The 16,898-nt window shown below is 53.7% G+C and overlaps 1 protein-coding gene across 7 annotated transcripts in view; it reads right to left on the bottom strand.

Annotated features, from left to right (window-relative positions):
• Acsl6 (acyl-CoA synthetase long chain family member 6) overlaps positions 1–15,979 on the bottom strand; it is a 66,208-nt gene extending 50,229 nt beyond the window's left edge. For 2 of the 7 annotated variants that reach the window (XM_045153083.1, XM_045153082.1), the window contains exon 1: positions 15,425–15,515. In XM_045153083.1, coding sequence (XP_045009018.1) covers positions 15,425–15,473 — 49 coding nt within the window. In that variant the 5' untranslated portion in view covers positions 15,474–15,515. Of the gene's footprint in view, positions 1–798; positions 867–907; positions 1,299–15,424; positions 15,516–15,847 lie in introns of those variants that run through there. The other 5 variants (XM_045153086.1, XM_045153085.1, XM_045153088.1 and 2 more) reach the window with 5 other exon arrangements.
• Positions 15,980–16,898: the final 919 nt, after the last annotated feature.

Below are 16,898 nucleotides of genomic sequence, written 5' to 3' on the forward strand. Positions count from 1 at the left end.
CCTGTGCTTACAGACAGACCAGTTCTTTTCCTGTACACAGATGTGATCACGTCGTGCCACTGGCTCGGAAACCTTATCTGATTCCTCCCTGCCTTAGGACCAAAAGTCCAAAGCCAGCATGCTGGCCCCAAAGCCCTTCTTGCTCCTTTGATCTCCCCTCCTCTCTCCTCCTCTCCCCTCCAAAAATCACCCCAGCTTCTCTTAGCATCAGCCTGGAGAGGGGTTGTCATCATTGGGTCTTGGGTTTCTACAAAGCCCTGAGCATCTCAGAAGTAGTGGGCAACACAAACCAAGCCACCACATTGTCAAAAAACTGTCTCAGGGCTGGAGAGACGGCTTAGAAGTTAAGGCATTTGCCTGCAAAGCCAAAGGGCCCAGGTTTAATTCCCCAGGACCCATGTAAGTCAGATGCACTAGGTGGCACATGCATCTGGAGTTCGTTTGCAGTGGCTGGAGGACCTGGCATGCCTGTTCTCTCTCTCTCTCTGCCTCTTTCTCTCTCTCAAATAAATTAATAAATAAAATCTTTAAAATATATATTAAAAAAACTGTCTCAGAGATGGAGAGATTGATTAGTATTTAAGGTATTTGCTGGCAAACCCAAAGGACCCAGGTTCAATTCTCCAGGACCCACATAAGCCAGATGCACAAGGTGGCACATGAGTCTGGAGTTTGTTTGCAGTGGCTGGAGGCCCTGGTGTGCTCATTATCTTTCTATCTCTATGTACCCCACCCCAAGTAAATAAAGTTAAAAAAAAGAAAAAGAAAAACAACAACGAGAAAGAAACACCGTCTTACCTCCCCGTTGAGGAGCTGCAAAATGAAAACCACCACACTGCTGGGCCGAGGCATAGGGCCCTAGCAAACAAGTTTGGGAAAGGGTCCAAAGTTCTGGTGCTGGACTGACCTGGGTCCAAATCCTGACTCTTGATAGTTGTATGGTCTTGGGCAAGTCACTGCCCCCCTCTGGGCCTCTTCTCAAACAAGACTGTGCACGAGGAGTACAATGCCAGGCACATGGTAAGGGGGGCTCCCAGTGGAGAGCGGTTAGCTGAAGCGGTTACTCCATCTCTTGGTGAGCCAAAGGGGATCAAAGACAACTTGCAAAAGTAGATGCACTCACACCCTACCTTTCCAGCAGACTCCTGGCACTGAGGAGGTGGTGAGCTGGTCCCCTAGCACCAGCCTCCTTTTCTAGGGCCTGTGGGGCCTAGGGAAGGAGGTTACCACAACTTGATCAAAGCACGAAAGTGGCAAAGGCCCTGTCCCTGGGGGCAGCTGATGCCAACAGCTACCAGCTCTGAGAAGCTGGGTGGTGGGAGAGACATTAGCTGTGGTGGCAGTGGCTCCCTGGTGGCTGTGGGAGCAAGTCTGGCAGGGACCAGGGCACAGAGCGGCTCTGTGAGGAGTGGTTGGCCCCTCAAGGCCCCCGGCTGGCCCCCCTTTATCTGCCTACTGGGCGGTGCTGGCCCAGATCAGCTGAGAACCAAACAGCCCATCTTAACCCTCTCTCTGCCAGCTTGCCGGGCCTCAGCCCACATCCTGCTGCCCTTCCTCACCCCACTTGTCTTCGGTAGGGGTTCTTACAGGACAAAGTCTGTTTACACAGGAACTTGAGACACTGATCAGAGGTCAGGGCTGGAAACCTGAGCGATCACCTTGGGTAGAAAACAGTTGAGAGTAAAGGGTGGGGATGCTGGGTCTCTGGGACTGAGGGAGGGTTGCACCACCTCTGGGTGGCCCTCTAGCCCCTTCCAGACCACCTCCACTCCCCAGCCCAACAAGGTGACGCAGTCACATGGGGAGAGGAAAGAAACTAGGCAGCCTCGGATCAAACATCTGCTCAGGAGCATTCTGGAGCGGGCAGAAGGTAGAAGACAGAGGCACGTCTCCGCAGGACCCAGAGCCGCTCAGCAGTCCACCTATGTGCCTGCCTTACAGGCACCACTTCCTGGCTTTGCCCACATAAGGCCAACCTTGCAGCCAGAATCCACACCTTCTCCTGCTGGAACCGAAGCTGAGTTTTGAACTCCTGAAGCGGCTCTGTAGACAGACAAGGTGTTCAGGGGCCCCAAGGGAAGGCTCAAGGATGCCTCTGAGCTCTGCCCCCACAGGGAGTGTGGGCGAGGGCATGGCTACTTCTATAGCTCTTTAACCCATATTCCATGATTCTGTAGTCCTGCCTTCCTTCACACACGTGTCTACAGCACTCACGTAGCTGCAACCAGCTAGTGAGGACGAGAGACCAGGCTAAGGGCCCCAGCTCACCACCAAACTTCAGGGCCACTCGCGCTGGGTATTTTGGGACATTTTCCAGTCTTTCCCAACTAGGCCATGCCCACCCAACCCCCTCTGCTCTCTGCAGCCTGAATATGCCCAGGCCATGGGCCATAGCTCCAGCCTCTCTCTTGACAACAGCCTGGCACTTAATCTGCCTGGCAAACTAGAGCCCACAAGAGTAAAATACCATCCCTGGAGCTGATAAAACTCTACCATTGCTCATCCCAGTATCTAACACAGGTCACAAGAGAGCTTCATGTCTCAGGAGCCCCACCTGAGACTTGGCTCCTCCACTCTATCCTGATGAACAAGACAGCCTGCGCAGCCTCCGTCACAGCCTCCTTGGCAGGTCCTCTACTCCAGACATCTTCGGAGATGTCTTTCAACAAGAAAAAACTTTTCTATGACACTTCTCAGGGAAGCTTTGAGTCAGGAAATCCAGTGTCCGGGCTGGTGAGAAACCATGCAGAATTCAAGGGACATGGATCAGAGAGAGCAGTTCTAGACCAGGAAGTGTGTGGTCCAGTTGTGAAGGTAAGAAAAACTCAGGCCAGGGCTGGAGAGATGGTTTAGCAGTTAAGGTGCTTGCCTGCGTAGCCTAAGGACTCACGTTCAAATCTCCAGGTCCCACGGAAGCCCGACACACAGCGATGCAAGCGTGCAATGTTGCACATGTGCACAAGGGGGCGCACATGTCTGGAATTCATTCACAGTGACTGAAGGCCTGGGCTCACCCATTCATTCTCTCTCTCCCTCTTTCACTCTCTCAAAATAAATAAATAAACCCTCAGGCCTTAACACTACACCTATGCAACCCTAACCTGCAGACCACACTGAGCCCGATGTAGTGTACAGGGATTTAAGCTCGAGTCTGCTGAGAGAAAGGGACTTTCTCTGTTTTCCTCTTGGGTTTTAATTAGATTCACAGGACTATAGACAGCTGGGGCAGAGATGAGGCCAAAGGCCTTCCAACTCAGCATTGCCAAGGGAGATCCAGTATGTATCTCTCATGAGATTATGTTGCTGAGTTACCAGGTGACTCACCAGTTCCCCTAGGGAGCCTTATTATATAGCTCTTACACTTGGAAAGGCCCAACTAAAGTTTGCTATGACTGGCCAATTTGCAGCATCTTCCCAGGCTTCCTAAACGCACGGTGGGTGACTGGCCGTTATCACCAGCCTTCGCCTCCCTGCTCCTCATCCTCAAGAGACCACTTCTTAGGTTTCTCGCTCCAGTCTCCCCAGGGGCATGGACCCAGACTTCTGAGGAGTGCACCAGGAAACCAAGCACAGCACAATTCTCAGAGCAGAAGGACAACAGAGGCTAAAACAACAGACAGCAATGATCTCTCTGGAAATACTTATTTCCAGAACTGATGGTCATGGCAGACGACCGTCCATGCATGAGCCAAGTCTCGTTCCCCTTCCTTTCATGCTGCACCAGGGATGCTGGTGACATCTGCAAGCACCGCGCCGGGAGAGGTGGGCCTCTGCCTGGGTACCGCGGCTGTAATATGATCTGGTTCCTTCCCAGACGTGTCCGAAGTAGGACTGCCCGCGTCTTGGCTCAGGCACCGCTAACCACTCCTGTCGGTAGCAAAGACTGAGGGCACATCACAAATGCTGTGCGGTGCAGCCCAGTGAAGGGCTCACTGGTTTTCCCGGCAGGACGTGCTTTCAGAGTTCCACTGCTGCGAGGAAAAAGAGTCCTGGCATGATAGTTGGGGTCACCGGCATGGGGGAGCTTGAAAGGGACCTGCTTGTCTCCTTGTCCCTCAGGATTCTGGTGGGGATACCTGATCCCCTTGGGAGCAAGAGCAATGACATGGTTTCAGAGTGGGACGTGAAGTTCAGCCAAGCCAGGGCGGGGTGACACGGTGGGTCGATAAATCACAGGAAGGCCCTGGACGATGGTGGCACTTGACGAAGCCCTCCCACAGTGCAAGGAAGGAGGTCTAGGCCTGGCTACACCAGAGCAGGAGCCGAGGTTGGCAGGATGACATTTAGTTGAGGAAGGTATGATACTGTACTTGGCACTGAATAGGCCTCAGACCTTCCCAGGCACAGCCTATAGGTTCATAGGTTCACCTAGTCACTAAGTACCCTAGAATCTGGGTATACAAAAGTACCCCAGGCAAGAGTCACTCTCTCTCCAGGCCAAAGGAGCTACCACTGAAGCCGGAAGCTTGTATGGCTTCTTTACCCATAATCCCAGGTATTGGTGTGAGTGTGTATGTGTGTGTGTGTGTATACATTACACATTAAGCAAGGAAAGTTTAACCTTTGGTTAAGAACATGTTTTTCCGGCAAATTTGATAAGTAGCTGTGGGAAAACTTATGAACCTTGCAAGTAATTTTTCTGAGAACATTGCTGTGGAAAGCTTTTTCTGCTAGGTTCCTGTTTTGTAACTATGCCTTGAAGGTACTCTTACAACCAACTCAGCTTGCTTAAAATCAATATAATCAGGGCTGGAGAAATGGCTTCGTGGTTAAGGTGCTTGCCTATGAAGCCTAAGGACTCATGTTCGACTACCCAGGATCCATGTAAGCCAGATGCACAAGGTGGAGCATGCGTCTGGAGTTCATTTGCAGTGGCTGAATGCCCTGGCGCACCCATTCTCTCTCTTCTCCTCTCTCCTTCCCCTGCCCTCTCTCTCTCTCCCAGTATACTTGCAAATAAGTAAATAAATAAAATATTTAAAAAAACCTGGGGCTGGAGAGATGGCTCAGCACTTAAAGTGCTTACCAACAAAGACTAATGACCTGAGTTTGATACCCCAGTTCCCACATAAAGCCAGGTACTCAAAGTGGTGCATGCACCTGGAGTTCATTTGCAGTGGCTGGAGGCCTTGGCATGCCCATTCTTTCTGTCTCTCCTCTCTCTATCTCTTTCTGCTTATAAATAAATAAAAATATTTTTAAAAACCCAATATAATCAGATTGCCCCGAATAGCTCAGATGAGGAATGTTGAACGAGCTGTCGTGACCTTGAGCTGTGCCCTTTGCCCTACTTGCTCCCAGACCCTGTGGCGCTCCTGGCTCGGAGCAGCGTGTGCGTGAGCGGGCGAGCCGTGCTGAGCACCCTGTCGAAGGCAATGGACCGGTTAAAAGTAACCAGTCACCCAAAGGAATGCTAAAAGCAGTCTGAGAGCTTACGCAGCACCTGTGAACAGTGCGTGTGTGTTTTCTGGATCAGCCCAGTGCCCCTAAATCCCTTCCTTTAAGCAAATGCCTGAGGGATTTTTTGGAGTCAAAGGTCTAGTCTCTCACTCAAGCAATGATGATTCCTCATTCAACTTGCTCACATATTGCCATTTTTGCTGTTCAGTAGGAACACGGGATGGATGCTAGCCTCAGAAGCAGCGGGGAGGTCTCAGGTTCCCCTCGGGGTAAAGGACTTTTTCATTGGGCAGTTTCTTTTCTCCCAGGACCCCTTCACAGCTAGCCAAAGGCTACACATTTTCCAGCTGCCTCCGTCCTCACAACATTTCTCCTGAATGTCACAGGCAGAAATGAACCTGAGTTTCTTCCAGTTCAACAGAAGACCACTCCGGTGGGCAGGAATATGCTTCCCGAATCAGCCCTCTGGAGGTCTGGCTGGCAGCAGCTGACTTGCACTGTCTGCTTGTGAGAACGTCCGCGGGGTTAAGGACGGGCCCAAGCCAGGAGTACTGGGAACGCAGGCCTCCTTTTCCAGGCCGGTATGAATGGGGGATATGCAAATGGACGCCTCTGCTCCCGAGCAGCAGGGGAGGGCCTGGGGCGGGCAGGCCAGTGGGCTGGTCAGGGCCTGTCACATGAAAGCGCTGGTACTCCTGCTGCTGGCTCCTGAGGCCAGGTCAGGCTGGGGCTGTTCTCACCAGAAAACAAAACTCTCTTTCAGACCAAAGTAAAACAAGGTCCAAGCTGGCTGGGGGGAGGGGGGCGGGGACGGGGATGGGGATGGGGACGGGGTTGAGGGGGGGCAGAGGCTGTTGGAGATTGTTCATACTGATTGCTGAGGACACTCCTCCCTTGCAGCCTCACTTTCCACTGGCTGTGGAGATTGGGATTGGAAGAGAGAGCCTCTGTGGCCACTGAGGGGGGCACTGTCAGGTTGGGGTGGGTGGGACCACAAAGAGGGTCACCTCTTCTGAAGCTTTGTTGGTTTTGTCCTTTCAGAGGTGACAATGGCTGCAGTCAGGGGAGGGGAGGGAGGAGAAGAGGGGTGGGAGGAGGGCTGATTAAACTAAAAGTGCCATGAATAAGCCATAGGGAGACCTACTTCTTTGCTAGCTAATAATATATGTTGAAAAAGAGAGAGTTTGGGCAGAAGTAGCCTGTGGAGGAGGATAATGTCCTGTCCAGAAGCCATAGATTATTACTAGAACATTTCAGTGCCCAGGGTAGGACATCTTCCAGTGAGTTGTGGGTCAGGGAGGTCCTTGAGGCCCCCGAAAACATTACAGACTATTGCCAAGGCTCCTGGTTGCCCAACAGAACTAGATGGTAAGACCCTATTACTGGAGATTCCACATGGTTTGGCTACAAGTCAGCAAGAAGTCAAGCTGGAGCTGAGCGGGAAGCCTCCTCCCTGCTGACTAGCTGTCAGGACTCTGGAAAGAGCCATGCAGCCCGTTGGAGGAGAAAAGTCATTAAAGGTCTTCACTAACAGTGGACTCGGCAAGCTTTATAGCTGGACAGCCAGGTCAAATGTACCAACTGATGTAACGGTGATATGTCCCTTATGGGGGAAATCGACTGCTCCCCAACTGGACTTGAGGCCTGCTCCATAGGAAGGAATTCCTGCCTGGTACTGAAAACCTAATCAGAATCCTATGGCTGAGAGGTCATAAGCTCTAAGGGGGAATCTACTACTGTTGTCTGACTAAATGCATATACCTGACAAACTGCCCTCTAAATACTTATGTTTATACTCATATATTAATGCTACTCTCACTTTTGGTTAGAGAAGCTTCTCTTTTCAGATGGTGGTAACCACTCGGAAGATTAAGCAATCACAAAGTGGGGCTGGAGAGATGGCTTAGCGGTTAAGGCACTTGTCTGCAAAGCCTACGGACCCAGGTTTGATTCCCTAGTACCCACATAAGCCAGATGCACAAGGGGGTGCATGTGTCTGGAGTTTGTTTGCAGTGGCTGGAGGCCCTGGCATGCTCATTCTATTTGCCGTTCTCCCCCCAACCCATAGCTAAATAAATGAAATCAAATCACAAAGTGTTGAGCAGAGGTGAGAGTGGAGTATTTAGCACTAAGTGACACATCTCTATCACACCCTCCGAGGCCCAAGGGCCGTTGTGGAAGAGGTGTCAGGAAGAACGGAAGAGCCAAAGGAAGCGGAGGAGCATTTGCAATACTGTGTCCACATACAAAGTGGCCGTGGTATTTATGAGTTCATAGTGGCTGATGTTACTGACACAAGATCTGAGTAATAGGAGAGGAAAAAAAAATGAAGACATCAAAATGTAAGAGAGACTATTTGGAAAGTGGAAGGAATTCAGTGGAGGGGGGACTTGGGAGGGAGAACAGGGAGGGTGGTAGGAGGTGACTATGATCATAAAATATTGCCTATAATTATTGAAATTGTTGGTAAAAAGTTGTAAAAAGAAATGGTAATGGCAGGTGCACACCCTTCATCCCGGCACTCACTGAGGTAGGAGGACCTGCTGTGAGTTTGAGGCTAGTCTGGGGCTATGGAGTGAGTTCTGGGTTATCCTGGGCTAGAGTGAGGCCCTGTGTGGAAAAAAACAAAAACAAAAGTAATGATGGAGACTGAGATAGGAAGGAGACTCAACAATAATTCTTTTTTTTCGAGATAGGGTCTCTCTCTAGCCCAGGCTGACCTGGAATTCACTATGTAGTCTCAGATTGGCCTCAAACTCACGGTGATCCTCCTACCTCTGCCTCCCACGTGCTGGGATTAAAGGCATGCGCCACCGCCGGCAAGACTCAACAATAATTCTTGTGGTATTCAAGGCAAGCGTGGAGGAAGGAACGGGAGCAGTGCTGACAGAGCTTGCTCTGCGCAGAGAAGACGTGTGACAATGGAAGCTTCATGTGTCCTCTGCCTGGTGCCTGCGGGGCGCCTGTCTGGTGCACCACTCCCCTGGGCCGTGAGTGGTGTGACAACCAGAGCTCAGTGTTCAGATTCGCCAGCTTCGGGATGCTTACAAAACGAGATGCTTTCTTCAACAGAGGTGCCACAAGGCGACGTGTCCGTCCTTTTCAGGATCACTGGCCAGAAAGAAACACTGCTTCTCTGAGAGCCCAGGCTCACCAGGAGCTGTCCAGGAGCCACAGCAAACTCTGGGCTCCCACAGTCATGGATGTAAGACTCAGAATCCTGCCAACAGGAGACGTGGCACAGGACTTTAGCCTGATTGGACATCCAGGACAAACAAATCTACTGAGGACCCAATTCTGGACTAACAAGAGGAGATTGTCTCGCAGCCCACAATTCAAAGGAGATGGGCCTTACTGTCCGTATAGCCCAAAGCAAAGGTCTAGTTCTAGGGAGCTGGTCAGCCCCTCTTTAGGCTTTTCTGTTTTTAGTTAGGGTCACGTAATACACCCATGAAGCTCAGATATCAGATGCGTCTCTGTGCAAGTCCAAGGAGGAGATTCAGAGGCCGAGGAAGAGGAGGAGAGAGTGAGGACACCTGGGATCAGATCAAGAAAATGTGGATTTACAGCTCACAGCCCACCCTGCTGTCTGGCCTGCAAGTAAGAGAATAGAGACACATATACCTAAACCCCCAGACAGACAGAGCCAGACCTGGGGGAAGGTGGCTGATAGACAGAATGGCCACTGAGCAGGGGTGAGCTGAAGGTGTGGCCCTGGACCACCGCACTCCGCCTGCTAGAAGCCCGTCAGCTGAAAAGGTGCTGTCGCCATTACCACCCAAGTTCTCAGGCTGCTGATCAGGGTCCTGGGTACTAGATGGCTTCATGTAGCCTCCTCACTGGACACAGAGCGGAGAGGCCAGAGGTCCTGCCTCTCTGAAGCCAGGGGAGGGGGGTCACTGCAGGACTGGATGGGTCCCAGCCACGCCCCCTTCCTCCATGCCCCCTTCCTCCATGCTGATACCCCACCTTCCCTTCCGTGGCCTCAGCCCATGCTCTCTAGATTCTGCCCACCTCCATGTCCAGTCTCACTGGCTGCCTCACATCCTGCCTTGCTGCTCTTGCTCTGTTCTTGCTCGGCACTCTCTGGCTGACCTTGCTCTCTGATCCCTGGTGGACCTCACTGCCAAATGGCTGGCTACTCATTCTGCATGAGGTGCAGTTAGAGTCTAGAATGAGCTGGGCAGGGGTGGGTAGGCTGATGGACCCACAAGGGAGGCGATGCCCCAACTACAGTCCACATGATAGAGGGAGAAACAGGGCCGGTAGCAGACCCAGTCTTGGTCCTTCAAGATCTATGTTCCGCACACCAGGGTTCAGACAGTGCCGGGAGTGGGGCAAGGTGCCAGGCATGAGTTAATGGGGTTTGCCCTAGAGCAGCCCATCCAACCTTCACCCAGAGGTTTTCCCATCTTTCTCTCTTTCACTTACACTCATTCTCTCTCTCTCTCCCCTACCCAATGACCACTGATCACGGGATCTGCTCCTGTCCCCAACAGTTACGGATCAGGAGTGGCTTTTCCCAGGAGTCTGAACACTGAGCTATTGATTGTTCCTGGGCTTAAAGCTCTGGGAGGCAAGTTTGGGGCTTGGGGCATAGAATGCAGGCCTGGTTGGAAAGAGGGCAGGTGAGAGGAGCTCACCACCCCCACCACTCCACAGACACCCTCGCTGAATGCCTCCACTAGGTGGGGGAGAGGAAGGCTGTTTCTAGGAAGCGCGGGTGGACAGGGCCACATAGGATGAGTTGGGATTCAAAACCCTTCAGGCTCTGAAATTTCTGGTTAGACCTCAAAACAGAGAGGTCAGCGCAGCTCAGAATCTCGATGCCCACCTACTGCTCCTAGTCCCACTTCTGTCTTTCATAGAGTCCAAGCCTCACACAGACCAGGAGCTCTACCACGGAAGCAAGTCTGGGTGTGATCACAAGGGGGAGCCACCTCTGGGCTTCCTGACACTTGGCCCCAAGGGCCCAAAGCAAAGCAACTTCTCCACGGGGCTCCCTCCCCCATGAATGCTGAGGCTCCATGGATGGCCAGTGGGAGCTGTGACTTGGTCCAGGCTGCCCATGTCCACAGGGACCTTGACTGGGGATTAACCAGAGCTCCCAGTTTACCAGGAGGCCAAACTTGAAGTTCTTTTATTTTATTTTCATTTACTTATTTATGAGAGAGAAAGAGAAATAGGGAGAGAGAGAGAGAGACAGAGAGAGAGAGAGGGAGGGAATGAATGGGTGTGCCAGGGCCTCCAGCCACTGCAAAAGAACTCCAGGTGTGTGCGCCCCCTTGTGCATCTGGCTTACGTGGGTCCTGAGGAATCGAACCTGGGTCCTTTGGCTTTGCAGGCATGTGCCTTAGCCTCTAAGCCATCTCTCCAGCCCCAAACTTGAAGTTCTAAGGAAACAACAGCCTTTGGAGAATACTCCTTCCATAAAAACTCAGTAGCCCCTGTCCCCCTGCAAGTGTGGGTCATGCATGCATCCATACATCCCTTTTGAAAACCCTCCTTGAGCTCCAGGTCGCCCTGATTCTCGGCACTCAGGCTCTCCAGTGAAGGCTGCCCTGGTCCCTGCCTGCAAGGAACTCACACCTGCTTTCCCTTGCCACTTCTGCCACACTGGCGCCATCCCCCACTGGGCACGGAGTCTGCTACTTCAGTAGAAAGGCCTTCGTGGCCTGCCATTTGCTGATTGGCATGAGAAAACAGCTTATCTGGAACATGTCATTGAAAACAGGAACACTTCCTAATGTGTCCCTTCTAAGGCTGGTCTTGAACTCATGATCCTCCTACCTCTACTTTTCAGATACAGGCAGGCACCCCCATGCCCACTTCTACTTTACTCATTCCTATCGCCCACCTTGCCTCACACAGACGCTTTGCTCGAAACGCCTTCTTTGCTCTGCTTTCTTTCTGCACTTTGGAATCCTGGCTCTCCTGAGCTGCGAGTCTGAAAGCGTGCTCTGACCCCCAGCTCTTGCCCAGGTTAAATCTCCCTGGGTCTCAATGCTTCGTCCAGCAAGTGGGGACAATAGCAGCACAGTATGGTGGGGGTATTGAAAGGAAGCTCGCAGATGGAACATGGTGACTGGCATCCAATGGGCACAGAGTGAAACGGTAGCAAAGTCCCGTGTTTGAAACAACTCCCCACGTACACTTCACTCGCTGACTGAGGGCCCCGGTCCCAGGCACTGGCTGGACACACAGTGCAGCCTCTGCCAGCAAAGCCCGTAACTTCTGCTTTTTTGTCACCAGCGAGTCAGAGCTGCTTCCTCACTCACCCCATTGTGTAGAACAGCCCCAGTCAGAGCTAAGCCTGAGTACGCAGATCAACCCAAGGGCCTCCAGCATCTCAGAAGACAGAAAACCAGCAGCAGAGCTTGGCTTGGTTCTGCTGCCCCCTGGTGTCAGGTGCTCCTTGCTGGAGCAGTCTGCCATTACCATGCAGGCTGCAGAGTGGCTCCAAGGTGCCAAGGTCAGAATCTTCCCATACGGGTCTTCTTCATTTGTGAGGCGTGGCCCCACGCTAATCCTACGGCTGCCTGTTCTGCCTGGAGATCCAGGATGAACTCCAATTCTCAGCCGCTTTCTTGGGCCTCGTGGGCCTGGGACTGTGAGGGAGGCCTGTGCCAGTCTGTGCCTGCCACCTGGCAACTACAGGCAGACGGCCTCTAGCAGCCCTGCCTTATTACAACAGTGTCAGGCCTCTATCTCCCAGGGCAGGAGTCAGGCTGGGACCTTGTTCCTGCCCCTTTCTAGAGCCCAGCCTCAAGTCAGGCCACCCTTGGGCTACATCAGCTCTCATAGATAAACATCCTCCCATCACATTCCTGGCCTCTACTTCTCGCCCATCAGTGATGAAGTAGAGGACCTTTCTTTCTCCAACCCCAGATAAAAATCTTTGTCTCCAGGCCCCCTCCCCACCCCTGCCAACAACCCAGGTTCCCAAGACCCCAGAAGACTCAGCTGCCTCACTCAGCTGTCTCTGCATACTTCTGATCTGACTGCCCCAACTTGAAGCTTGGCCTACCTGCCTCTGACCAATGCCCCTGTGTCCTGCAGAAGCCCACTCAGACACACTGGTGTTTGGGTATGCAGTGGAGAAGACTGCACCTTGTGCAAGAGTATGGGATGGCTGCAGCCTAGAGGAAGGGGCACCCTTTAGAAACGGGTTCACCAGGAGGGGCGCCTCTTTCTACTTTGTACGGAGTTGCCACAGAGGCAGCCAACAGTTTCAGTCTATGACTCTCATTGTCCTCTTGAGTATATGGGGTACTGAGGGCAAGTTTTCTTTTTACGCCTGGCCCAGCATCTGACTTGGGTTGGACCTATTATTTTGTTGTCTCCTTGGACCTGAAACAGTCCAGGACTATGCAGCCCAGAGCACAAGGATTGTTTCCCACAGAGAGTTGTCGGCAACTCCAGGTAGCGCCCTTCTCTTCTGCATCATTCTCTCCTTGAGCACCCCAAATTGTTGCTCAGCCCGGCCTCATTTTGTCAGGGCTGCGCCAGATGGCAGAAGGCACGTGATTCTGTGATGGAACAACACTGACTTGGGTCCTCTTCTGTTTCTAAGTGGAAAAGACCTGACTACCGCCTGGGTCATGAAGCAGATTTGCAAAGTGGAGCACGTTCTCAGATGTGCCCGTGAAGCGGCGGTGCTTAGCCCCTTCTAACCCCAGAGAAAGGCTGGGGTTCAGACAGAGTCTCAAGGAAGGTGATTATGACTTAGGAAGGCCCTGCCATGAGTTTGGGGTGTTGCGTCCAAGGAGAACCATGTGCCAACTTCAGTGTCTAACACACTGGGCAGCTTGAGTTCTGGGAGCAGCTGCTGCCTGCCCCAGGAGTCACCTGCTTGACCTTCCAAGGCCCCCACATAGCCCCTCAGTGACTCGCATCCTGCCCGAGGAAGCACCTGGGATATTCCCCCACAGGGATGATGGCAGAAGGCCAATCTGAGCCAGTGACAGCTGAACTCTAGGTGTAGACAAGTGCCCTTCATGATCAAGAGCTTCTCTCACAGGCTGCTCCCCGGCACAGTGGTCCTGAGCTTCCAGACACCTCCCTTCAGCCACAGAAGACAAAGTCTTGTGTTGGAGAGATAAGGCATTTGCTTGTGAAGCCTAAGGACCCAGGTTTCATTCTCCAGGTCCTATGTTAGCCAGATGTACAAGGGGGCGCATGCATCTGGAGTTCGTTTGCAGTGGCTGGAGGCCCTGGTGTGCCCATTCTCTTTCTCTCTTTCTCTCTGTCTCTAGTAAATAAAGATAAATCCATATATATATATATATGTATATATATATAATATAAATATATAAAAAATATAAATATATATACTCTCTCTATATATACATATGTATATATGTATGTATATATATGTATGTATGTATATATATATATGTATATATATATATATATATATTCACATACATACATACATATATAGATCAAGTCTTTAGAGTGCTGGCTTTGGGCCTGTGGCTGGGTAGGACCCTCCATGAAGCTGGGACAACAAGGACCAGGCACTGGGGAGGGCTTTGAGGCCACTCATCATACAGGCAATAAATATCCTCCTCCTCCTCATTATTATTATTATTATTTGGTTTTCCAAGGTAGGGTGTCACTCTAGCTCAGGCTGACCTGGAATTCACTAAGGAGTCTCAAGGTGGCCTTGAACTCACGGCGATCCTCCTACTTCTGCCTCCCGAGTGCTGGGATTAAAGGCATACACTACCACGCCCAGCCTCATCATTATTTTGATTGCCCCCAACCCTCACTCTGGCCTTTTTCTGGCCTGTTGGGCATTCAGTAGATCACAGTGACCCTAGGCAGCCCGTCATCACCAGACACTGGCAGACAGAAGGAGCTTAGGGAGCTAAGGGGATTAGAGAGGCCTGACCCTGCGCAGCTCAGGGAGTGTTCCTGCGGCCTACCTCAGAACAAGGGTGGGGTGACAATTACCTGGCCCACTAACCCTTCAGGTTCAGGCCTGGTAATCACCAGGCACTTGGCATGGGCTGATCAGCTACCAATGCAGATCAACCTGCCAGGTATGACATTGGGTGAGTCAATCTTTGAACCTCAGTTAAACCGAAAAGGAGATGACACGGCCAACCTCCAAGGAGTTGCTGTGAATATTAAATAACACACGCAAAATCTCAGATAAGGTTCACCCTCCTCCCTTTCTTTGGCTCGGAAAGAACTCTGTCACTGCCTCTGATGGTGCTATTTGAATATCAAACAAGAAACACGAACATCCATTCAGCACACCAAGTTCACGTCAAGCCCTTCGCATGGCCGGTTCTGAAGGGGCGCTAGCTGGAGGCCTGGAGGCGGGTGGAGGGGTGCCGTGCGGGGTGCAGGCAAGTCCTGCTGGCCGAGGAACGGGAGCTGTGGGCCTAAGGGGTCTGGGGAAAAGACGCATCAAGGGTTCAGCGTGGTCTCCTAAGAAGGTGCAGAGAGAGGTGTGAGGAGTAGTGGGGGGGGGGGCGGCGGTGTGAAAGCAGGGACGGCCCTGGGCACAGCAGAGTCCTCTAAAATCTTGTACTCTGAGACTTAAGGGCCCGGGCCAGGGGTGGTGAGCAGGCCCCCGGCCGGGAGCAGAAAGCCCGGGTCAGTCCTGAGTACGCAGTACAGTTCTGTGAGACGGTGGGGGCAACACCCTTGGTTTCTAGTCGCAGGAGACAGGCAAGGACACAAGACGCCCGCCTGTCCCTGCCCGGGCTCCGGCCTAATCAGAACAGCAAGTCTTCAACCATAAGGGGGAGAGGGGCTCGGAGAACCAAAAGGAGGTGGTGGAGCCTCAGGGAACCAGGCCTCCCCATCTCCGCAGTTCCACCTGCTTCCCCAAGGCCGGCCAGGCAGGAGCCAGCCGGTGGCCCAGGGACTGCTGGGCAGCCGGGTGGGGGAGGGGAGAGGGGACCCCAACAGCCCCGCACCTCGGGCCGAGACACCCCCTCCTCCGGCGCAAGCTCCCCGGAGATGGAGAGGTCGGGGACGGGCCAGGGATCGGAGGGGGGCAACTTACCCGCCAGGAGCCACAGGGAGCCCCCCGAGACGAGGAAGAAGGTCAGCATGGCGCGGAGCGGGGCCCCAGCCTGGCGCCGGCCGGCACTGCCTCTCGGGCCCGCCCGCAGCCCCGCAGCCCCGCAGCCCCGAGCGGCGAGCGGGCGCGCGGCCGCCGCCGGGTATTTTTAGCCCCCGCCTCCCCGCGCTGCGGCGGCCGAGCCCGGGCGGGAGGGGCGCGCGCTCCGCTGCCGGCTCCGCTCGCCGCGCTGCGATCCCGGCCCGGCCGGGCCCCGCGCCCGCTCGGGCCCAGGCTGCCGCGTCCGAACCGAACGGCTCGGTTCGGGGAGGGGAGGGGGGCACTCCGAAAACCCGCACCCTCCCGCGCCCCCCAACGTTCCTGGGAAACGGGCTGGAAGGGGGCGCACGGGCGCACGCCGCGCACCTCGCCACCCACCGCGCGCCCCTAACCTCCGGCTGCGGGTGGGGCGGGGGGTGGTGGTTCACGGTCCCGCAGCTTCAGATGGGCGAAGCCGGGTTGTGGTCCTCTGTCCCAGGTGCTGCCCGCCGAGAGCAGGAGCAGGTGCACGCTGACGCCGACGCCCTCTAGGACCCAGTTTTGCAGATCCCGGGGGTGCGGGGGGGGGGGAGGGAGGGGAATCCTCGTGCCACTTCTGCAAGCCAGAGAGGGTCTCTGCGGGTCGTGGCGAGAGGAACCTGCTCAGGCTTAACAGGGCAGCACAAGGTCAAGGTCTGAGGCTCCACAAGGTCACGGGAGGCATCTTGTGGTCACCTGCTGCCATGCGGTCACCAGTCCCCAGCACGCCACATAAAGTCACAGGCAGCCACATGGTGTCAAAGGTGTCCCTTGGGGACATAGCCAAGTATGGTCTCCCCCATACAGCGATGTGGGGTCCTGGAAAACCAGACCCTCTAGCTACAGTGAAGGGTCACACCAGCAGCGCAAGCCCCAGATGCTCAGCTACTGGGCTGAAAGACTGGGATTCAGCCCTTTGTTTCAGCGTCTGGGACTGAATGGAGAGAGCCCATAGGCACATTTTTTTTTCTAAAAAGAAAAAAAGAAGGCAAGGTAATCTGTTGGGGTCGGAGAAGACACCAACCTTCCCCCCCCCCCCCCCCCCCCGGAGTTCAGGAACGCCCTCCAAAGTCCCTACTGGTTCTCCTACAAGTGCGACGTGCTCGGCCTCCAGCACCGAGGACAGCGCTCGGGGAGCGGGCCTGGCCCTGGCTACGTGCTGCTGCCGGGCACTGGCTAAGGCCAGAACTGGGAGGAAGGGCATGGGAAAAGAGAGAACAGACATTAGGAAGCCGAAGGTGGTCAGAGGAGATCACCTGCCCTTTGTGCACTTGAACTCATAGCTCAGCACTTGGGCTGTGTGTGCATGTGTGTGTGTGTGCGTGCGTGCGTGTGTGCGTACGTGTGTGTACTACTAGTTTCTATTGTGCGTGTCTGTACTACAAGTCTCTCGCGTGTG

The sequence above is a fragment of the Jaculus jaculus genome, chromosome 6 (assembly GCF_020740685.1).
Source record: "Jaculus jaculus isolate mJacJac1 chromosome 6, mJacJac1.mat.Y.cur, whole genome shotgun sequence".
NCBI lineage: Eukaryota > Metazoa > Chordata > Mammalia > Rodentia > Dipodidae > Jaculus > Jaculus jaculus.